This window comes from Sturnira hondurensis, unplaced genomic scaffold (genome assembly GCF_014824575.4).
Source record: "Sturnira hondurensis isolate 20B ecotype Veracruz unplaced genomic scaffold, ASM1482457v3 Scaffold0007036, whole genome shotgun sequence".
Taxonomy (NCBI): domain Eukaryota; kingdom Metazoa; phylum Chordata; class Mammalia; order Chiroptera; family Phyllostomidae; genus Sturnira; species Sturnira hondurensis.
The window spans coordinates 4,668,179-4,692,985 of NW_028079667.1; the positions used below are offsets into that span (position 1 = coordinate 4,668,179).

General features: G+C 35.9%; 1 protein-coding gene across 2 annotated transcripts in view; it reads left to right on the top strand.

Annotated features, from left to right (window-relative positions):
• Positions 1-24,807, top strand: part of CFAP299 (cilia and flagella associated protein 299) — a 515,701-nt gene that overhangs the window by 479,495 nt on the left and 11,399 nt on the right. For both annotated transcript variants that reach the window (XM_037051036.1, XM_037051037.1), the window contains exon 5: positions 23,816-23,945. In XM_037051036.1, the coding sequence (XP_036906931.1) occupies positions 23,816-23,945 (130 nt within the window). The remainder of the gene's footprint in view (positions 1-23,815; positions 23,946-24,807) is intronic.

Here is a 24,807-nt window from a genome sequence, read left to right on the forward strand (position 1 = left end):
AGAAGGTGCCAACCAAGCATGATTTCTTTGATTTATTCACCTTAAATGCCAGTCTCGCATGCTGTCTGGTTTTCTGTTACACTCATAAAGCAGCTGGCCTACAATGATTCAGTTGATTTCACAACACATCTAAAACATGCATTTTGCTTATATCTCTTTTGTTACTACATGCCTTGACTCTAATTATGAGATAAATTTCTAGTTTCCATGGCTATGAACAACAAAGTGAATTTTCTCCCCACTTTAAAATGATGGGAAAAGCTAACAAATAATGGATTCTGATTTACGACTATTCATACCCAGCTTATCTTTATAGACCCCAATTTACAAATGAGTTATATTACAAAAGTTTGCAAGCTAGCTATTAGAATCATTTATTGTGTTTTCCAACAGTGTTACATATCACTGTTAAGTGGACTCAGTGATACTATCACATCTATAGTGTTTGTATGAGTGTGCACGTGTGTTAACTTTTCATGGCAAACTGATAACTATCCTTTATTTGTAATGCTGACTTTATGTTTAAAAGGTTTTACAAGTTCTAAAGTTTGTTGTCAGTAATATGTCACTCTAAAACTGACTGGGAGACTTTTCTACACTACCAAGTACAGGCTGCATAATGGAAGCTCCAGCAGAAGAGAGCGGGAGGGGAGGGGTGAGAGGCTGATAGAATCTTAGAGTGGTGTTTGGGTTGCTTCGATGGCAACTACTAAACAGGGGGACCTTCAGATTTAGGGAAGTCTTTTCTAAGGATAAGTTTTATGAAAGGGAGCTCAGTGGAAGTGTATGTAGACCATGATGGTGGCTGAAGTATCTGGCAGCGGCAGGAGCCCCTCTGCCTACCAGGAAGGTCAGGGAAGGGCCCCACAGAACAGCATGTATTAACTGTTGGTTATGAGTGTGGGCAAAAGCCAGGGACTGTCTGTGGTTTCCACAATTTGGCAATGAACCCCAAACCCTGAGGACCTGAATTTATTTTCTTTTCACTATTTTAGTAAATGCACATTTAGTTCTAAATAATAGTTCCTAAAGCATGCTGCAAGTCAAGCAAATTACAAAAGAGAATATTCCTAGTTAGAATGATTTCCAGATTCTACAATTGAGGCTATAATCCAATGCATTATATCAGTATTTTAGCCTCCATATGTTTTAATAACCATGCTGAATTAACCATGCAACCCTTTAATTCAACTTATTGGACAAATGTGGTACATAGAGTTCAAGAATTTAGCCTCAAGTCACAACCATGTCTGAGGCAGAAATACAGTCATCTGCAGTTCTCAACACATTACATTTCAAGTGGGTGAAATTTTCCTTTATTGTTTTAGGCTATTCAAATGTTTTCTATTTTCAACTATTAGTGTGAGATCCTGAAGTTGAATTATCCATTACTTAAGCTTAAGCAGTTCTTTCATTTTCTAAAGTACATAAGTAACTTTCTTCTGAGTCCATGACTCACAAATTCAATATGTCTGGATCATTTTCCTAAGTAGGTGGACATCATTTTCTATTGTTGTAGTCCAAATTATCTGGTTCACATAGAATCAGGACAACGAGTTCATTCGAGGAAAGCTTATTAAGGGTCTATTAATTCCAGACCAGTGTCAGATGCTGCTATTGTAAACATCACTATCCAGATAAAATCAGAAGTTGGATGCCTACCTCTGATCACTTGCTTAGGCATCGTTTTGATGTGCCCCCAATGAATAGACCTGCTAAAATACCCCATCCAGTTCCACAGTATGGGCCACAAATATAACTTCTCGCTTAGAGAATTATTTGACCTGTTTTAAACATTCTTGGTAAGAATTTAGACTTGCAAAACTTCCTATTGGCAAAACATTACCATTGTGTGATGCACCACCCCGCCCCCAATACCACCCCAAGGTCTTGCAGTGGAGTAACTTCTGCACTTATTTGCCCCCTTTCACACTTATTAGGTGAGACAAATAATTCTGCTCAAAATTCCTTTCTGACAAATAGTTAATAATGAAGATTAGTCAGTATTCATGAGACTAATATGAAACTGGATTACTAGTTCCTCACTCTGAATGAGGCTCAGCTATCTTCCCTCCATTAAATACATGTTGGATAGTATTGTAGACAAAAACATTTTCTAACTAAACCAAATGGAACCAAAGCAATGGAGGTGGGGTCACGTAGAGTAGGGGCCAGATTATAGTGTCAGCACAACTAACCTGCTTCCTTGTACCACAACAGAGACCAAGATTCATGGCTTAAGTCTTCACATGATGCCCTTAGGTCTTGAGAAAGTATGCCACCCGGAGTCCCTCTTATCCTTTAATTCTAGCCTTTCTCCTACTTCCCCTTCTCATAACGCTTCTTCCTGTTATTTGCTTTTCATAGGATGTCCCTGAGCCAGCCTGCTCTAAGATTTGTAACCTTGTGCTACAGAAGAGTGATGCCTCAACTTTCAGGACTTATTGTGATTTACTAATAACAGAAGGCCCATGACTTCTTTCAGCAGCAGGAAGGGGCAGCTCTGCACTGAGCTCCTACGACTTTGTGGGCTACAAATGGGGATTTAGGAGAGGGAGGGTTGAGATATGGTTAGGAGAGGGATGAGGACTTCTATTCTGAGCTGTGGCTGATTTTCTAAAATTAATTAAAAGTAAGCCCAATTTACCAATAAAATATTATTTTTCGATCAAGACTTACTTATTCAACCCAATCTTCAACCCAATAAAAAACACAAATTCCTTCTAATAACCTGAGTTTATTCTTTTCTTCACTAATTTATAACCATTACCTTATTTGCTAGTTTCTGCACTTGTCCCTTTCTAGTCTAAAGTTTTGTGACACAGTTTTCCCCGTATTATTTGCCAAAGCCAAGACCAAGCTTAAATCTCATATCCTTAATGCCCAGAAGGTTTGAGGAGAATAATACAGTATATCCTCCCACACATCGCTTTTACTTAATTTTCTAAATTTCTATTTATGAAACTATTATAAGTTGAACATAGTATTAATTTTGAAAAAAGATAAATAAAATACAATTGATTTCTTTAAGGAACACATTGGTAATAAATCATACACAGAGACAAAATTATATAAAATAATTTGGAAGTATAATGCTATAGATATGCCCAAGATATATCCAAGTACAGAAGAGACTAACTATAAAAGGAATTAGTGTGGGGAGAAGGCAAGGCTTCCTAGCGCAGGTGCTGACAGGGTTCATTCTTAAGGAATGCGTAGGCGTTTTCAGACATGAAAGTCGGGGAAATGGCATTTAGGCAGAGGGGACAGCGTGAACAAGAGCATAAAACTGAAAAACAACATGATCTAGGAACAGGAACTATTAGCAGTTCAGGGTTGCTACAGCATAACCTCAGACTGAGAGCAGTAAGACATGAAGGGCCATGCAAACCAAAGTCAGAAGCAAGGGTGAGTCACTGAAAGGGATTTGCATCAGGCGGTAGAATGGGTAAATCTGCGTGTGAGAAACACCCCTGGAGGCTGTGTGGGAGATAAGTTGAATAGATACAAAACAAGAGCCAAAGAGACAAACAAGCTGCTGCTCAGAGCCTGTATTAGGGCAGTGGAAGAGGGGGGGTGTGATGATACTGGACCTGATACAAAGGGGAACTGGCAGGACTTAATAGAAACGGACCGTGAGGAGGGGGAAGCATTGAGACAATTCCAAGTCTGAAACATGAGTGTATCAATGAACAGAGGAACTAACAAATGTGAGATAGAAAATTCAGGGTAGGTCAAGGACTCAGTTCTAGACGTGTTGCATGTAAATTGCTAGTGGAATATCTGTTTAAAAGTAATGCATACTCATTGTGGAAAATATGCAAATTATAGGAGAGTATAAAGTGCAAAAGAGAATACTGAACTCTCTCCTGAGTTTCCAACTTAAAATCTTAAAGTGCTATAAATGTTAAAACATTATAAATATTAAATTTTATAAATATAAAATAAAAATATTATAAGTATGAAAATTTACTGTCTACATGCATGTGCATACACATCTAGCATGTAACAGACATGGCTATAACACACATATGCACCTCTATGTAATAAAAGAGAGAAAGAAGATTGGGTCTTGGGCAAAATTACGTGTTCACCAAGTCAGTGACTGCATGTCAAATGTTTTCAGCTATATGTCTGCTACTTGCTAAACAAGGCAAGAGCTGCAAAACGTTTACATTTTTCTTAAATAAGAGCACTCTGAAGGGGAAAAAAAGCACTAGATCAAGGAGGGTTTTCTTCACAGTTGTTATGGGCTTTGTCTTCAAAGGGTTTCTGCCCATAGAAGAGTTTGCCCCCAGCCAGTTGGGGAGGAATGCCTGACACTCCCAGGCATCACCTGTTTGTGGAGCTGGAGATGAAACCACTGAGTCCCAAGCTGTGAACCTGTCACCACACCTACCACTATTCCTACCACTATCACTTCCATGTTGCTGCTCATTATACTCTTTCAAAAGATATTTAAAACAACATCAGTACTATATATATTGTTCTAAGTGCCAGTAACAATCAAGAATGGATTTGTCTATTTTTACTGTGATGTCACTGTGGAGAGGGAGACGATGGGTGGAATCTGAGTGCCAGTTGTATACGTGGAGATACTGAAAAATTATTCTAAGTTTACGGTATGATAATAAAACTGTAGTTCTATTTTTTCAAAGCCATCTGTTAGAGATAAAAGGAAAACTATTTCTCTGCTCACATTTTTAACACCAAATGTGTGTGGGGGTTCCTCACACCATTTGTCTTTTTTTAATGTATAATTTTTATTATATATTTTCCCTTACCATTTGTCCCCTTATATTCCCCCAGCAATCACCACACTGTTGTCCATGTCCATGAACCTTTTTTTCCTTTTTGCTTAATCCTTCCACCCCTTCACCCTTCCGCCCCCAACCAACTAGATGTAAACTTTTCTCCATCTATAAGGATGCCAACTGGGTATCCTCTAATTTAATACAAGTCTGACAGTAACTCCAAGTAGCTACTGTCAGACTTGCAGGCAGTTAGTGTCAGACTTGCCATAAATTTTGACTCTAACTTACCCAGAGTTAGCATCACACTCCACAAGCTTCAGGTCTCAGTGCCACAAGACTGCCCTCACCTTAGGTGCCAGGTGCAAGTAACGGGTGCCCAGGGTATCCATACTTCTGTCCAAGTTGGCTACAAAGTCAGGATCCCACAACCCCTACCCCTCTTCCCAACACACAAAGATTCAATAATTTGTTAGAACAGTTCAAGACTCAGGGAAATATTTACTTATGTTTAGCAGTTTATCACAAAGGATATAACAAAACATGCAGATGAACAGCCAAGGAAAAACGTTCATACTGTGAGGTCTGGCAGGGTCCCAAGCACGGGAGCTCCTGTCCCCATGGCGTGTGGGGTGTTCTACTTCCCTGGCGCGTGCACGTGTTCACCAGTCCAAAAGCTCTCCAAACCCCAACTGGGCAGGGTTTTCAAGGAGGTTTCATTACAGTAGATAGATATGTAAGTCTGAATTGCCCCTTTCTGAGGGGTAATCACCCTTTTCTGAAGGATATTTTAGAATATTTTCTACTCTAGTCTACACTATTCTATATTTTCTCCTGGTTGTGGCCCGCTAAACTGATTTTGCAATTCAACCCAGCACCACAGTATCTGCTGCTTAGGAAACACTACTCTCTGCGTATTCCACCTTCAAGTTAGTCTTTTTTGCTATTACTTGTTCAGACCCAGTTTAAGTCAGAATTTGGGACCTGCTTGGGCTAACTCCAAACTATTACCATTATAAATAACCCTGTGAAGCCTCTTTATGTGCCTGTATCTTTGTCTCTAATTGCTAGAAGTAGAACTGTTGGGCCTTTACTTGTAAAACTTGCTATACACATGGCCAAAATGTTTTCCAAAAAATGCATAATAACATGAATTCCCACAAGCTATCAATAAACATGTTTATCTCAAAGCACCCTAGATGTAGGAAGTATTATATCTTTTTAAATTTTCCTCACTTTAAAAGACAAAAACACCTCAATTTACTCAAATTGCTTTTATAATTAGTGAAAGCTATACTCAGTTTCAATTATTTGTTGGCTATTATTTTCTGTGATCTACTATCTGTTCTTGTCTTCTCCCAATATTTTAAGGTAGGGACTTTAAAATTTTCAAAGCTACTTTATAAGAGAGTTTTATAATTTAATGATATTTATAGCACATATTTTTTCTGTTTGTTTGCTTATTTATGACTTGCCTTGGCATAAAAAATATATTACATTGTAATGAAGTTAAATTGATTAGTCTCTTCCTTTAGAATTTCTTCCATTGTTTTAGGCTTAGAAAATCTCTGTGGACATGCCTATCAAACAGTAATCTACATATCCTCCCTTTTATTTCTCTAGAGGCTTTATAACATTTATAATGTATTCTCTCTTAATATTCTTCCTCTGTCTTTCCAGAACAAAGTATTGCTGGCTTACCTTTTTAGGTGTCATCATCATTATGTCAAGTTCAAATATGTGCCAAAGGCGTATGTTACCAGCTTCTTAATGAAGAAGCAAAAGATTTTAAATGCAGTGTATTTCACCCAACTATAATGACCTCTGCTATTTAACGTCCAATGGGTGCCTGATGCTTTGATCATACTGACGAGAGTCCCAAGCTGTGACTCTCTCATTACACCTGCTACTATCTCTTCCACCTTGTCATTGGCTATAATCTTCCAAAATATATAAAAAACAGCATGTTTTAAAACAACAAACAAAAGAGGAGAGTGACATTGCCAGGTGGTTGAAGAAGTGTTAGAAAGCTGCCTGTCCTTCCATTCAAACAGATTTCCCCTTAGGTGACCGAGCACGCACCCCCGCAATTAGAGATACATTGAAAGAGGAGATAGCTTATTGTGTACCAATGTATGGGCATCTAATAATGCCCTGACCCCAAACACTTTGTGGGGCATGAGAAGACCAGAGGAGAAAGAAGGTGAAAGTAGACACAAGTGCAAAGAAGGAGCTGATGTTGAGAATGAATTTCAGATCACATGGTTCATGGCAAGCTCATGGCAGCAGAGAAATGAACTGCACATCCATTGAAACTAACCCAGTGCCAAATGCTGCAGTAAGCTCTAGGAATAGCCAAATGAAGCCTGGTTACTAACTTCAAGAGACTCAAAGGCTAGTTGAGAAGACAAAATGCTAAATCAATTATTACAGGGTAGAACGAGAGTTGCTATAGTAGAGTACCTATTCAGCCCAGAGGCTAGAACATAAATTGGACTAGTGAAGGGTTGTATGTTCCCATGGAAGTATTGTGTGATATGAGTTTTGAAGAATGAGTAGGACTTAGCTAGATAAAAAAAAATGTGGAGAGGGGCCCTGGCTGGTGTAGCTCAGTGGATTGAGCACAGGCCTGTGAAGCAAAGGGTCACCAGTTCGATTCCCAGTCAGGGCACATGCCTGGGTTGCAGGCCAGGTCCCCAGTCGGGGACACATGAGAGGCAACCACACATTGATGTTTCTCTCCCCCTCTTTCCCCTTCCTGCCCCCTCTCTCTAAAAATAAATAAATAAATAAAATGTGGAGAGGGCAGTCCAGGCAAGGAAAATAATATGTCCACAGCTACAGAGGCACTGTCTGGACTGGCAAGTTCAAAGAAACGCACATAGTGAAAAACGCTGGAGAGAAATGTGGGGTTGAGAGTGTAGTCATAGATCAATAAGCTTAAAGAATATCTCAGTATGCATAACATAAAAATGAGTGATGAGGCTGCTGATGCAAGAGTTTAAAATATTTTTAGATTCACAAAATTTGAGTTGCCAAGACATTCCAATATAGAAAAAATATGTTAAACCAAAGCATATTTTTAAAGAACAAAATTTTATCTTTATAACTTCAATAAAAGCAACAAATGTGCTTTTATCTATACAATCTCCTTAGCCTAAGGGAAATGCACACTAGCCCCTAATAGTACAGTTACTAATAACAGCCACCAAGGTTTGGTCTTCAAATTCTCATTTCTTTCCTGCATTTGTTATTTTATCACACCTTCTTTATATATTCCCATTGATTCTCATGGCACTGCCTTATCTTACCTCTCCTACATGTGCACACAACTCTGTCTCCTTCTCAGGCACTCCTCTGATATATCCAGGTAAATTGTGGCATCAAAAACATAAAATGAGGGGAAATGTACAAATGAAGAGCTTTTGCCCTGGTGTAGCTCGGTGGATTGAGCACAGGCCTGCGAACCACACAATCATGGTTCGATCCCCAGTCAGGGCACATTCTTGGGTTGCAGGCCAGTTCCCAGCATGGGACTCACGAGAGGCAACCATACATTGATATTTCTCTCCTTCTCTCCTTCCCTCCCCCTCTAAAGATAAATAAAAAATAAAAAATAAAAAATAAATGAAGAGCTTTTGTATACATTGAAATTAAGTTGGTATCAGCTTAAAATAGACTGGTGCAAATATAAGATGTTTTATGTAAATCTCAGGGTAACTGCAAAACAAAAACCATAGTAAATATACAAAATATAAGAGAAAGAACTTTAAGTGTTACATTACAGAATATTACTAAATCACAAAGGAAGAGAACAGAAGAAGAAAGAAGCAAAGGAATTGCAGACATCTAGAAAATGAAATGACAGTGGAAATCCAAACCTATCAATAATCATGTTAAATGCAAATGAACAAAATTCTCCAACCAAAAGACTTAGAGTGGCTGAATGGATTTTAAAAAAATCAAGACCAAACTATATGCTGCCTACAAGAGATTCACTTCTGCTTTAAGGGCACACACAAGCTGAAAGTGAAAAGGCAGAAAAAGATATTGCATTTAAATGGGATTCAAAAGAAAATAACATGCAGAGATAGCTAAACTTATATCAGAGAAAATAGAATTTAAGCCAAAAATTGTAATAAAAAGCAAGGAAGCTCATAATATAATGATAAAGAAAACAATCCAATAAGGGCATATAACATTTGTGAACATTTAGGATATATGTAAGATTATAGGGTCCATTCACAAGCAAATGTTCTGCTCATTCCCACCAAATCATTAGAGCAACAGGCCAGACTGGTTGAAGGAAAATTATTTTTCATAGAAACCGGAGGCACACAGAAAAGGTGTTTCTTCTAATACAGTAGCATATCCACCTAATCTCTCAATCTAGGAGCCTGAGGGTTATCTGTAATACTTCTCACTAATGACTTCTATCATTGCTTCTGCTATAGATTCCCTAATTGTATCTTTTTTTTTGTCCAACTCCATAAACCTATTATCTTTTTTCAGTTCTAGCCTGGGTTTATGAAACCGACTTTAATCTTATTCCCTGGCTTCTAGCACTCTTCACTGAGAGTAGCCCTTTAAACTCATTCTTCATCTGCCAAGATAATCCATCCAAATCGCCCATCTAGCCATGTCACTTTTCTATTTACAGCCCTCAGGTGTTGCCATTGCCTACAAGACAGAGATGATATGGTTTGATGTGGTAAATAAGGCCTTTGGTAACTTGTTCTCTAGGTATATCTCCAATCTCATTTCTCTTCCACTTGCCTGAACTTTCTGTTCTAGTGATGTTGAATTGTTGGTCGCTTTCTGATTCTCAGCAACATGCATCCCCCACCGTGTCTTATGTAGTTGAAAGGCCATTTTCCCACCCCTCTGCTTGGCTAATGTCTAGGGCTCATTTAAGATTCAGATTGAATGTTACTTCTCCGGGAAGCTATCCTTAAATCTTCCTCTGTTCCCTCAGTCTGGGTAAAATTTTCCTCCTCTGTCTTCCCAAAGAATTACAGGCATATTTGTATTGTTTGGATTATCTCTTTTCTTCTATTAATGAAATTATAAGTCAGGAACTGTATTTTATACCTCATTCTATCCCAAACACATAAAATTGTGCTTGATGTATAGTACATTCTTTCCATTAGTGTTTTTTTTTTTAAATGAATAAGTGAATGACTTAATGTGACTTCACAGGCACTTCTCTCAGATTCTTGCCTTGGTCTAATAAGTCATGCGGCCTCTAGACAACATGTTTTCCTCTTAGCCTGTAGGAAAAATTGGACAAGAAGTCTCCTTTGAAGCCAGAAACCTTCCCCAAAACTTCCTTGCTTAAATATTTATGTTATTAGAACCTCTCAGCTGGCCGAGTTGGGTGGAAGGAGGAACATGAGATAGTGCCTAACACGTGGAGCACCCCTTGGGTCTAGACAATCGGCAAAGTTTCCATGAGTGACAGCAGGGATCTGGAGATGTCCTGAACCAGACCATCAGATCTGTTCACCTCGAAGCACAGTGTGTCTCACTCGGGTGGTAACCCTGGCACTCACATATGTAACTGTGTCTACAAGGTCTACTCGTTTCAATATCTGTCATGCCAAGAGGAGGCTCTAAAGCACAGAGAGACTGCCCAAATGGTTTTATTGCAGTCATCCCTCTGATTTAACCAAGAAATCTATCCTGAATTTTAATACACACACATTTCACTCGCACCTACCACGGTGAACTCACGCAAAGTTCAGAGGTTTCTAACCCTGCACTAATGCACCTAGTGAAGTCGGCCCAGTTTTTGAGAGGGCTCACTCATTAATACACACACATTTCACTCACACCTACCACGGTGAACTCACGCAAAGTTCAGAGGGTTCACTAATGCACCTAGTGAAGTCGGCCCAGTTTTTGAGAGGGCTCACTCCCTGAGATATACTCAGGGATATACCCTGGTATACTCCCTGAGATAAACAACTCCTTCTTGGTAGCTACTTTTTTTAAAGATTTTATTTATTTATCTTTAGAGGGGAAGGGAAAGAGAGAAGGAGGGAAGGAGAGAAATATCAATGTATGGTTGCTTCTCGTGAGTCCCCAGATGGGAACTGGCCTGCAACCCAGGCATGTGCCCTGACTGGGAATCGAACTGAGATCCTCTGGTTCGGAGGCCTGTGCTCAATCCACTGAGCTACACCAGCCAGGGCCTGTAGCTACTTTTTAACTTTGAAGGTTCTTTGGCTCAGACAGCTGTTGTTTATTTTCAATTTGGAATTTATTCCTTACCTTCTTCTCTCTATGGTTTGCTCTCAAGAGAGAATCATTACTTCTGTCATGGAATATGAGACTTTTGCCTTGCCCAAGAAAGCTGACATACAGTAAACAAACCGTGAAATAATCAACTGAAAATCATAGGTTAATGCTGATTTGGCTACAAATATCTAGAATACTCTGTAGCTTCAATCTTTAATTTTTTAAAGTAATAATTAATCATCATAATAAATACATACATACCCTGCTTCTCTCTCTCTCTGTTGTTTTGGACATTAAACAAGACTCTAAAGGTGAAAGATTTATAAACGATAAAGCACTACATCAATTAAAAATAACATTAGCAGCAATTATTTCAATAATATCAGAAATAGAATGAGATTAGGGTCAGGCTGTCTGTAATACCCAACCCATGTGCTCAAGGTCTGCTTTGAAAAAGTGCTTCTTCATTTGTTGTCCCACAAATGGCTGTATAGACCAGTGGCTATAGAACTAACTATTGGAATTCTTGCTTGACCTTGAGGTTCTCACTTTATGATGTGCAACTGAGAGGTACTCCAGGATATATCTAATACTTGCTCTGATCGAACAATCATAAAGAGTTTTGTGTAACTCATACAGCTGTCTTCATAGTCCTACTATGGAGGGTAGGGTGAAAGGGTAGGGTGACCTGGTAATAGCTACATGTGTTATTATCACCCACTCCTTTCCAGAAGTCTAGGGACCCCAGTGAGGAGGCCAGCACACAGTTTAGGAGCATAGAAGCAGGTATGAAATTCTTCCTCAGAATCCCTACCTATAAGAAAGTTTCCTCTGAACAAGGAGGTCCTTAGTGGTGACTTAAGAAATCTACCCATTAGGCCTAGCCAGGTGGTTCAGTTGTTTGGAGTACCATCCTGTACACCAAAGGTTTGGATTCAATTCCTAGTTAGAGCACAAGCCTAGGCTGTGCGTTTGATCCCTAGTTGGGATGTGTATGGAAGGCAACTGGTGGATGTTTTTCTCTATCATCGGTGTTTCTCTCTCTCTCTCTCTCTCTTTCTCTGTCTCCCCACCCTTCTCTCTCTAAAAGTCAATTAGCATAACTTCAGGTGAGGATTTAAAAATAGAAATGTACACATTGAGTTACATTATTCTCTATGAGACTGTATCACAATTAGTCAAGTGTTCCAAGTATCATATTCCACTTACCTCTTCCTCGGTGCCTTCCAGAGCCAGTCCATCCACTTGACACCACACTTTGGTTCAGAGCATATGACATGCTGAACATGCCAAACAGGTGTCCATCTGACTTTTTACTCAAGTGAAAATTAAGAGTGACGACCAGCTGGCAATGAACTCTCCCTTTTATCTCTGTGCCTTAAAGTGATAGGAGAGCCAACCTTGTTGGTCTTCCTTATGTCCACCCCGGCTCCAAAAGGAAGGCACATCCAAAGTTGCTAAACTTTGGTAGAAGATTGTTAAGAATCACAATTCATATTAAATATCAGCCCATAGAAATTTACCTTCTGTTTCATCTCCCAGGGTACTACTAATGATCTCTCATAACGATTAACGCTGATGTATGTGCACTGTTCAGTTCTTATCTAATCTAGTTTCTGCACTGTTTGGCCCAGATACTTTCCCCCAGGAAAATCTCATTAGAATATATTTCACTAAGACATGTATTCTTTTCTGACTTCTACAGTCCAAAAGTACCTTACATAAATTTCTACTCTATTATTTTCACAGTGTATTATAGTCCATTGTTTGCATTTTTGACATCCCACAAATGATGAGTTTCTTGAAGAACTGTTTCGTTTCATTATTAAATATTTGGGACAATTCCTGACACAGAACAGATGCTAAAAAATTGTGTTGAATTGAGTTGAGTGACTCTTCTGACTATCTGTCACGAGGGTTTTTAATGTGTTCATTATTTTAATAGTTACAGCAGGCTGTTCAACAGTTATCTATGTTTTCCCAATGGGCATATGCATTTATTAAATAGCTGATTGAATTTAGAGATACAATATATATCCAGGAGTAAAAGCCAAGTTAAATAACTTATGGAAACACTAAACTTTAGATTTCATATTCTTACCAACCAAAATAACTGATCAAACATATGCTTTTACATGGAATATGATATTTCAGATTAGTTATTATAGAATGTTTTATTGCTTTGATATTATTTCTTTGAAACATAGAAAAGAACAGGAATATTTATTATTCTAGATTAAATTTCATGTCTCTACCACAACTGTAATTCCACATAATATAATTTTCCCATAGCAATAAAATAAAATAAAAGGATGAATAATGAGAACATGTTTTAGCATTGTTTAAACATCTTTATCATATTTTTGGCAAATCTATGGACGCCTTTTACAAAAACATTGTAAAATGTTGATTTGCTGGGCAAATCAACTCTAAAATAGCTGTGTTTACATGGCTTGTAGGTGTGGAGACCCCACATCTGTTTGCCCAGCATTGTCTGGACTTTTGTTGTTTTGGCACAGTCATTAGTAAGGGCCCATTTCTTTTTCAAAAGGATCCTAGTTTGAACAATAAAATTATAAGGGCATCCTACCTCCGGCTATCTATACAAAGATAAAAGGGAAGATGATAATATTTAATGCTTAAATTCCCATGGTTGATATAAAATCTCCTAAATTTTAATTTTTCAATAAAATCTTTTGATTTTAAAAAACTAGTTTTCTAAGTGTTTAAGGTAGTTTGTTTTTACAAAATTTCTTTAAATATAAAAATTTCCCTATTCTAAAAATTATGTTTTATAAATACTTCTTGACCTCAGGTAAAGTGTGTTTTAACTTTATAACTACATGCAAACCTCAGGTGCTATAAATATCTACTGGTCCAATTCCATAAAACTCAAAAAGGTTCCATTATTGATGAAGTTTGAAACAAAAACTCATTCCTCATCAATATAAACTCTTGTTTATATTCATGGGAAAAATCTCTTAGATATTAACAGCTTCATTTTGAGTGATTTGTTCTCTGTAATATTAAATTTCATGTTCATGTGGTAGGTACTTTATTTTTTTCTACACTTTATACACTGGATGCTAGAATTGTTACAGTCATTATTTTTATTATGCATTAACCCCTAAGATCTTAGATTGCTTTTAAATGCATTTTATATGCATTTTAAAAATCTAGATAACATTGTTTTATTGTGCTTCAATAATTTCCATAAATATGCCTTTTCTATTCCATTTGAAGGGAGATATTGAGCAAAACTAGGCTAAACAAGGTATTTGGAGACATCAGCTTGGAAATTCCTGTCCCCTGCGCCCTGTGGGACAGAGCTCTGTTGCCCTGTGATGTCATCAAAATATTATCTCTGGTGCCAAGAGTTATCATGTAAAATAGATGACAAACAAGTAATTGTTTTCTAAAGCACACATTGAGATTCACTAATTACTTAATAAATAGACATTATGCATATTTATTTCATTATTCAAATTTATTTGTATAGATCGTATATAAATATACTCATACCTGTGCACAAAAATACTCAATTCCCAGGATGTTTATCAGAGAGAGAAAATGGAAAAATCTTCTTTTGTTCCAAAAACCTTAAATCATTTCATAAAAATTACCTCTTACATTCTTCTATGTATTATAGATATATGTTTAACCTTTTCTATATTTTTCAAGATATGAACCTAAGACATAAATCAAAATAACATGTAAAAACTTACTGAATCAGAGGTTTTTACAATCATGGAATATCAGCATTATAAAAAATCTTTTCAATATATAGTTCAACCTCTGAATTTTCGATAAGAAAAAAATTGAAATTATTGCATTAGTATTTAGATTTTAATTCACAGATTAATGTTCCTGATAAATAATCTTAATTTCCTTTTAAAATATTTACTCTTATTACTTCTATGTTGTATTTCTATAATAATAGAAAATAATATAATCAATTGGGTCATAAATAATAATAGTGGACAAGGGTTTATATCATTTGTTTAGTCAATAAACATTACTTGAGTGCCACTTATTGGTATAGAGCGTATAGCAAGGATAAATAAATTTGGAGGGTACGATACAAAGTTTTGAGTTGTTGATATGTTGAGATTTAGAAGTTTACAATTTATCTGAGTAAGTACAGTTAAACAGGTGATGTGGATATGCAGGTCAAGCAAGAAAACTGAGATGGAGAAGGGGATGGGACAGGTTGGTATGGAGAAAATAGGTTAAATTATAATGTATTTGGAGAAAAACTTAACAGCCTGGAGAGAATCTAAGTTTGGGGAAATGTTTTAATCTTCTCTTCTTCCTTTTTTCCTTCTTCTTTCTGTTCTATTCCCCCCCCCCCAACACACACACACACGCACACTCTTTCACCTTTCCTCTTCTTTTCTCTCTCTTTTTTTTCTGCTTTTTGTTTAGTTAGGATCATTTACATGAATTTGTTAGTTCTGGGAAAAAGTTTGAGGTGGAGTGAGTTATATCAGATAAATTTTGGATAATTACTGAAAGTAACTAAAAAGGAAATAAGGGATGGAATTCAGACCACACATGGAGATCATTTTTATCTTGAAAACAATGAGGGACACTTATTCCTCTGAGTTAAATGGAAAGAAGTAGGGAACACGGGAACACTGTCAATATAAATAAGTTTGCTACTAATGGCATGAGATGTTGATCATGCTCCCATTTAATGTCATTTATTTTCTAATAAAGTAAGAGATGAGATCATCTTCTGAGAGTAAGGAAGAAAGTAAAGGATTTATGGACTGGAACAATGTAGTGAATGATAAAGAAAGATAACTAAAACAGGAAAAACTTACTCATCAATGTCTGGAATCCATCTGTGTCTAGAGATTCGGGATTTAGAGTTACAATTGATAGTCCATAGTATGTTATATTCAGCAAGAATTGTCACATTGTATGCAGGAACAGTGAAGTCGACATTTGTATTAATCTAGAGCTGCTGTTTTTCAATATAAAGAAGCAAGACATTTCTTATTGTTGACCAGTATCTTGTGAATCATAGGTTAGTAAAGAAGTAAAAAAAAAATAGTGTTGTAAATTAGTATAAAAAGGGGGAGCCAAGGAGCCTAAAGCCTTAATGAGGGCAAAACAGTAGTATAGATAAACTAAGAAAGACTACCAAGAGACAATAAAAATCAATACGGTTATAAGTTACTAAAATACCTAGAGTAACGATCTGAATGTATGTGGTTAAAAGAGTGAAGTTAAGGTTGAAATATATGTTAATAATCCACTCTGCATTGACAATTACTTGGCCATAGAAAAGTAATCAAGGAAAAAAGTAATCAAAAAAATAGCAGGAGGGAAAAAGAGTATTTGTATTGGTTACATCATTAAGTACCAGAGTAGTAAGCTATGGTTCCTCCCACCCTCTACAAACATACAGATTTGTCAAAAGTCCCCAGAAAAAAATTTTTTGTGTGAAATCCAAAAACTAACTGAAAGGCTCATGCACATCCAGAGCAGAAGCAAAGCCACCCTCACCAAGCTAATAGAGAGGTTTAGGACACCATCTTGCTGAAATCCTTATCTCTATCATAGCACCTTATGATCAAATAGAAGCCCCCTACTCCTCAGATTCTTCCAGGGGAAGAAGGAATTGATTTGTACAATCAGAACCCTGACATTTCTGATGGGGTTCCCAAGAAGACTAGCTTCTGTCCTGCCAGTCTGGAGCTCTGATGGGTCTTGCACAGTCTATCCACCTAGGAGAAAATGGAGACAGTGGCATTGGCTGGTAGACACCGTAGATTCTACTTTCTGTTCACTGCAGAGCAAGCAGACAAAACCCATGGCAGCCTGCTTCTGGGCAGGGAAAAGTTGTAAGATGCCCCCAGAATCTCTAGCCAGGTAATTGGTAGCAGTTTTCTTCTCCGTGGGCCAGTCTATGAAGACCAGAAGAGTAGTCTGCCTTGTCAAATATGCAGCCTCAACTCTGAGAGGCTATCATACCATACCATACCATACCTGTTATCAAGGAAAATCAAGAATTGGGCAAAAATATTCCCTCAATAAAGGACTAAGAGAAATCTCCAGAAATGACCCCCAAAATGGAGTAATATGATTTATCTGAACAAGAATTAAAAAAACTGTCAAAGAGATGCTCACTGAGGTCAAGAAAGCAATGCATAAACAAAGTGAAAAATTCAGCAAAAAGATAGAAAATATTTAAAAGTACAAAACAGAAATCATGGAGCAATGATTTATTGCTTTGATATTATTTGAAACATAGAAAAAGAACAGGAATGTTTATTATTCTAGATTAAATTTCATGTCTCTGTACCACAATTGCAATTCCACATAATATAATTTTCCCATAGCAATAAAATAAAATAAAATAAAATAAAAGTATTAATGATGAGAACATGTTTTAGCATTGTTTGAACATCTTTATCACATTTTTGGAAACTCTATGGCAAAACCTTGGACAATCATAACTGAACTAAAAAAATTACTAGAGGATTTCAATGTTACACTATATCAAGCAGAAGAAATGATCAGTGAACTCAGAAATAGGTATCGGAAATAAGTCAGAGGAGCATATCATAAGGAAAATAGAATGAAAAAGAGTGAAGAAAATTTAAGAAACCCATGAGACACCATCAAGTGACCAATATACACACTCTGGGACTCCCAGAAGAAAAGATTAAAAAAAAAATAGAAAATGTATTCAAAGAAATAATGGCTGAAAACTTCTCAAATCTGAAAGGAAATGGACATCCAGATCCAAGAAATTTAAGGGATGCCAATTAAATATATCCAGAGAAATCCACATCAAGACACATTATAATCAAATTCACAAAAGTCAAGGACAAAGAAAAAAATCTGGCAGAAGGAGAAAAGTGACCTATTATATCCACAGGAAATGCTCTTAAGACAACATGCAGATTTTTAGGAGAAACATTCCAGGAAAAAATAGAGTGGAGTGATATATTCATAGGGCTGAGACAAAAGAGATACCAACCAAGAATACTATAGTCAGCAAAACTGTCCCTCAAAAATGAAGGAGCAATAAAGACTTTCCCGAAACAGAGAGAAGCTGAGAGAACTGATCAGCTATAGATCAATGCTACCTGCCTTAGAAGAATTGCTAAAGATTTATTTTTTTCAAATTGAAATGAAAGGATACTAAACAGAAACATGGTAGCATAAGGAAGTATGAAACAAATTGGTAAAGAGATAAAATAGATTTAAAATAGATAATTTTAAATAGATAAATAGATAAAAATTTAAATAGATAAAAAATACAGAGCATTGCATTACTGTAATTGTAAGGTGAGTAACTAGTAAATACATTTTCTCTTTGTTTTTTTTTTTTAATCTTTTCTTCTGGGAGTCCCAGAGTGTGTATATTGGTCACTGGATGGTGTCTCATGGATTTCTTAAATTTTCTTCACTCTTTTTCATTCTATTTTTTTTTTCATTCTACAGTAATTGCATTACTGTAATTGTAAGTCACTTTTAATTCTACTACAAAGGTTAAAACACAACAGTTTCGAAATAACTATAACTAAAAAAACGTTAAAAGATTCATGGGTTGAATAGATGTAAATTGTGACAACAATAACATTAAGTACATGGAGAAAGAAGTTAAAGTGTAAAATTTGTGTATGATTCAATTTAAGTTATTATCAGCTTAAGATGTATTATCACAACTGTAAGATATTTTATGTGAATCCAAGGTTACTACTAAAAAATAGTTATATCAGATACACAATAAAGAAAGAAATTATTTAAACCTATCAGTAAAAAATCAACAAAACACAAAGGAAGAGAGTAAAAGAGGAAAAGACAGACAAAAGAATTCCGAGACTAACAGAAAACAATAAAATGCCAAGAGTAAAATCCTTTCCTATCAACAATTACTTTAAATGTAAATGGATTAAACTCCTCAATCAAAAGAAATAGATTAGCTGAGTAAATTTTTTGAAAAACACTCAAATGTGTATGGTCTAAAAGAAACTATTCACAATAGACAAGATATGGAAATTACTGAAATGTCCATTGACAGGTGAATGGGTAAAGGAAAATGTGGTGTATATTTTCCTTTACAAGGGAATATTTATTCAGCCTTTAAATAGAAGGAAATTCTTCAATATGAGACAACATGGATAACATTGAGGACATTATGCAAAGTGAAATAAGCTAGTCACAGTGAGACAAATATTTATGGTTTCACTTACATGAAGTATCTAAAATAGTCAAATTCATAGAATCAAAGAGTGAAATGGTGATTACCTGTGATTGTGGGAGATGGGGAGAGGCGGGAATTGGGAAGTCAATTAATGGGCATAAGGTTTCAGTTTAGTAGGATGAGTAAGTTACAGAGATCTTTACAACATTGTACCTACAGTACAAAAATGTTTCCTACACTTAAAATTTTGTTAAGAGGGTCAATCTCCTGTTAAGTGTTCTTACCACAATAAAATAAAAATAAATTTAAAGAGCACTTATTTTATATTTTGTAGTCTGGGTTTGAGACTATATTCTAATAACTATTAAACATATAAACTTAAAAAATTTTATTATCTTCTCTTAACTTTAGATTTCTCATCCATATACTAAGAATGGGAATAAATAATATACAGAGTTCCTCCTAAAATAAAAATTTTCTTCCCAACTAAATTCTTAAAAGAATTGTTTTTATTCAATATTTTTCTCATCTTCCCTTCAACTTTCTATAACCTGCATTTTTGTTCCTACAACTGTACTGCAACTATTCTCCCTGTAATTTGTTCTCCCTATAAACTTTGTTCTTCCAAGAGCAAATTTTTATGGCCTCTTCTCATACCTTACCTGATTAGTGAAGCATTTGGAACTGTTGTCTTTCTTAAAGTGCTTTTTCTTAATATATTCTATTTTTACAATAGAATAACACTCTCCTCGTTCTTTTTGAGGCTTTAAATCGCTGTTTTCTACTCTCTTTTGTGAGCTCCTCTTCTATCTCTGCAAAGTTGGTGTTCCCAGATTTCATCCTTGTCTCCGTGTTCTCCTCCATCCATCACAGCCACCTCTTTGAATTTAAGCACCACTGATACTTCAGAATCTATTACTTTATCTTATAGAAACTCTCTAAACTTCAGAAACTCATCCATTATCTATTTATTCAATAAATATGCATTCATTACCTACTATGTGTCAGGGCTAGGTTCGGGGGAAGTATTGGCAGTAGAACAGTAAACACCAAGATCCTTGCTTTCATTGTCTTGGATGTTTCACAGGAATTTCAACTTCAACATGTGGAAAACTGAACCTCACCCCTCTTAACTCCTGCAATTTATTCATTTTCTTATATTTCATATCCTACTACTCAATAAATGCAAACACTGAGGAATCCAAATCAGAAATCCAAGAGAAATTCTATATTCTTCTAATTGATATCTCTCTCAACCATTAATTTCACTTTTTAGTATCTTCTCAAATGTAGTCTCTGATTTTCATCCACAAGTACACTTCAGGATCATGTGGACTATGCATGTACAAAATGGGATATTTGTATACTTACTCGATAGGGTTGATGATAAGATTAAAGGAGACAATACATTCATTAGGCTCTGAACAGTACCCAGTACATGATAATTAAGTAAATGTTAGTTTTCCTTGTTAACTGCTAAGAATTATTAGCTATTTGAATTGGCTTTTAAAATGAAATCTGTTTCCCATTCTACCAGAAGAACAAGAGTACTGACAAACAATCCAAATTGCTTCATCAAAAGTGCCATATGCTCTGCAGATTAACTTTTTTAATGGTTTTTTAATTGTATTTTTCCATTACTATTTATCTTCCTTACCCCCTCACCCATGCAATCACTACACTGTTGCCCCTGTCCATGAGTCCTTTTCCCTTTTGGTCTATCCCTCTACCCTCTAACCCCTGCCCTCAACCCAGAACTGTCAGCCTGCTTTCTATGAGATTGTCTATATTTTGCTTGTAAGTTCAGTTTAGTCATTAGTTTTCACATGGTACTAGCATAAAAACAGACACATAGATCAATGGAACAGAAGAGAGAGCCCAGAAATAAATCCACGCCTTCATGGTCAGTTAATATGTGAAAGGGGAAACTAGCATATAAATGGGCTGAAGATAGTCTATTCAATAAATGGTGTTGGGAAAATTGGACAGACACAGAAAAATGAAACTACACCAACTTCCTATGCCACACACAAGAATAAATTCAAAATGGATCAAAGACTTAAATGTTAGACCCCAAACCATAAAATTCTAGAAGAAAATATAAGCAGTAAAATTTGGACATTGCTTATAGCAATATTTTTTCTGATATATCTCTTCTCATCAACAAAATATAAAGACAACCTGTAAGATGGGATGACATATTCACCAATATATCTGATAAGGAATTTATATCCAAAATTTATAAAGAACTTATAAAACTCAACACAAAAAAATTTCAATTCAAAATTGTACAAAAGACTTGATAAGACACTTCTCTAAAGATGATATACACATGACCAATAGACATGAAAAGATGTCAATGTCACTAATAATCAGAGAAATACAAATTAATGTGAGATAATGAGACATCACCTCACACTGGCCAGAATGGCTATCATCAATAAATCAAGTTCTTAGTTGGTCTGAGGGTTGTGGGTTATTGTTAAGCTGAATAAATCAAGTTCTGTCAATGACATGGAGAAAGTGGGACTCTTTTGCACTATTGGTGGGAATGCAGACTGCTGCAGGCACTGTTCAAAGCAGTTTGAAGACACCTCAACAAATTAAAAATGGAACTTCCTTATGACCCAGGAATTCCACTTCTAGGAATTTATCCAAAGAAACCCAAAACACTAATTCAAAAGAACATAAGCACCCATATATTCATTGCAGCATTATTTATAATAGCCAAGATATGGAAGTAGCCCAAGCGTCCATTAGTAGATGAATGGATAAAGCAACTATGGGACATTTATACAATGGAGTACTATTCAACCATAAAAAACACAAATTAACTTTTTAATATAATGACTATATACACACATAAACACCCTCAAGCTACTTGGACTTTAACAGGAGTTTAATTTGAGATCTGAGCAACAAGAAAGGAATGTGTGATATAAACCGTGTCACTTCCAAGCATAGTTGTGACTCAAACATTTTACTGGGATTACTTATATCTATACATCTTATAAATAATTATTTAAGAGACTTATATGTAAGGTTTAGAATCACACCCATATTTCCTATGCCAATTTATAAAAATGCCCAACTGAATAACCAGCCAGATGGAGGTGAAATGATTTTCTTTGTTACAGATTAAACTGAATGAGACCCTAGCTTGGGTGCATGGTCAAACTGCCTCCTAATACCTTCATCAGTGAATTGGATTTATCACCATCACCCTACTGGGGTTTGAGCCTGCCATGATGAATCTCACATACAAAGGCTAACTAAAGTGCAGATCCCCACAACCATGAATAATCAGCTCCTTTCCTCAGTTCACCAATCAAATAGTCATGCCTGCTCCCTCAGAATGGACTAACTAAATAGACAAAGATGGTTGGAAAACCAATTTTCCTACCCCTGTGCCTCAAAGAGGGCAGACATGCCTATGTTTTGCACAAAGAGGAAGATGAAAGAGATACAATTCTCACTAATATGCCCTCAAAAGATATAAATATATGATCTATGTAATTAGTCCTTTGTGTGTGTGTTGAAAAATTTGAGGGTAAACATTACCTTTTTAGCTAAGAGCACAGAAGTTGATGCCTCAGAAGACAATATAATTTAGAGTGAATGTAATCAATGAAATACACTCTTTCAAAATGGAGAAAGAATAATGGAAGGCAAAACAATGCAGAATAGGATAATATTAGACATACTAGAAACATGTTAATATTTGAATGTATTAGCATAACATTAGAAATGTGTTAACAGAAATAAAACATGTAAAATACGTACGTTAGGACTTCTCCAACTTATATGACCATACTATATTCATTTTTGACAAGTAGGTATAAAACAGGACATGGAAAAATTAGGAAATTTCCATAGATCAAGAACAACCACAAAAAAGGGATAAACTGCAGGTGATGTTGAATAAGAGAAAGAGCACATATGTACCTTGAAACACAGAGATCTGGGTTGAAATATTAGTTTATGGCATATTAGTGTCAGGGCCTTAAACCAATGCTCATTGACCTGGTCTACTCGCCTTGTCTGTGAAATGAGAACAACTTCACATGGGTTATGACAGAATACATCACATCATGCCTGGCCTGTGGTAACCAATATATCTAATAACAGGCTAATATCCAAAATTTATAAAGAACTTATAAAACAGATGCAAATTGTTTCCTCACTCTCTGAGAAGTATATTACTGAAAAATAGAGCCTGAAAGAAATTCATTTGTTTTGAATGAAAAGAGGTGACTTAGCCTGCCTTTCCTTCCGGAACACAGTCTCTTAATACCCTGAATATTCTTAATACCCTGAAGAGTCTGAGCTGGAAAAAACAGTTTTAAATTGCATCAATTTTCTTCTTGATTTCCTGGGAATATAATACTGGAATAGACCTTAGATCCTAGAGTGTCCAAACCAGGAAATCATGCAAAATATCCATAAATATGTATCTGATTTGAGAAATATGTAAATGGTTTGAGAATAATTCAGTCTAAACTCCTCCGCAAGAGTTTTCAGCACATGGGCTCTTCATGGTTGTGCAGATTATGGTCTGACCCACTTATCTTGAAACTGAACTTTCCCGAATGTTGACAAATATATTTGTCAATTTAATGTATTTTACATATGAATTCCTAATAAATATTTATTTTTATAGCTTTTACAACTGGAACAGTAATACTGCTATTTGTAATTCAACTCCCAATTATCAAGTGATTGCTGATAATCCAGAGGGATTGGTTTTCAAATACAAAAGAGACAGCAAAATTCTGAAGGTGGACCCAAAAGTAAGTGTGCTTTTATACTTACCTCCAAATGCTATTGTATTTCTACCATTATTCAAAATTTTATTAAATATTTGACCACCTTAAGTTTTTAAACCTGGAAAAGAAAAGCTGTGTTGAAATTTAAAGCATGTACTATTGTTTAAAAACAAAAAACAAAAAACTCCAAAGCTGAATAAATGATCAGAAATCAATAAGGAAGGGTTTGGAGGAATCAAATAGAACACAAATGGGAGAACTTCTCCATGCCCAGCAGCAGAATGTAACCAGGGCACCAGTGGGCACTCCCCCTGTTTGCTCAGGTCCTGTGGAAGTCATTAATTTTTGCTTTAAATGTGGAGATGAGCCATTTAGGGAGGTGAGGCTCTTACCTCACATATGCACCCTTTGATTCTAATATCCCTTTTGATTTGTTTATTTTTTAATGTTAATAGAATAGTTTTCTTTTATTCTTTAATATTTTGGTATTTAAAACAAAATCTTGTTTATGGAACAATAGTAAATGATATATTTTTATTATGCCTACACCCTCCTCCACTTCTCCCTGCCCACCCGGCCTGGCAATCAACACACTGTTGTCCATGTCCATGAGTTCTTTCTCTTTTTTCTCCCTTTTTTGCTCAATCCCTTCACCTCAACCAGCACCACCCCATACACACATACAGCTGTCAGCGTGCTCTCTAACATGTAGGTATCGCTGAAAAAAAGGATGACCCTTAGTAAATTTTTAAGTGTTAACTTAGAAAATACATTTTATTTAAATATTTTAAAGGTATGTCCCATGATATTTTGAATTTATTCAAAGACAAGTATTTTTATCTTACATATTTCAAAGACTGCAATTGCATCATTATTTTAATCATGA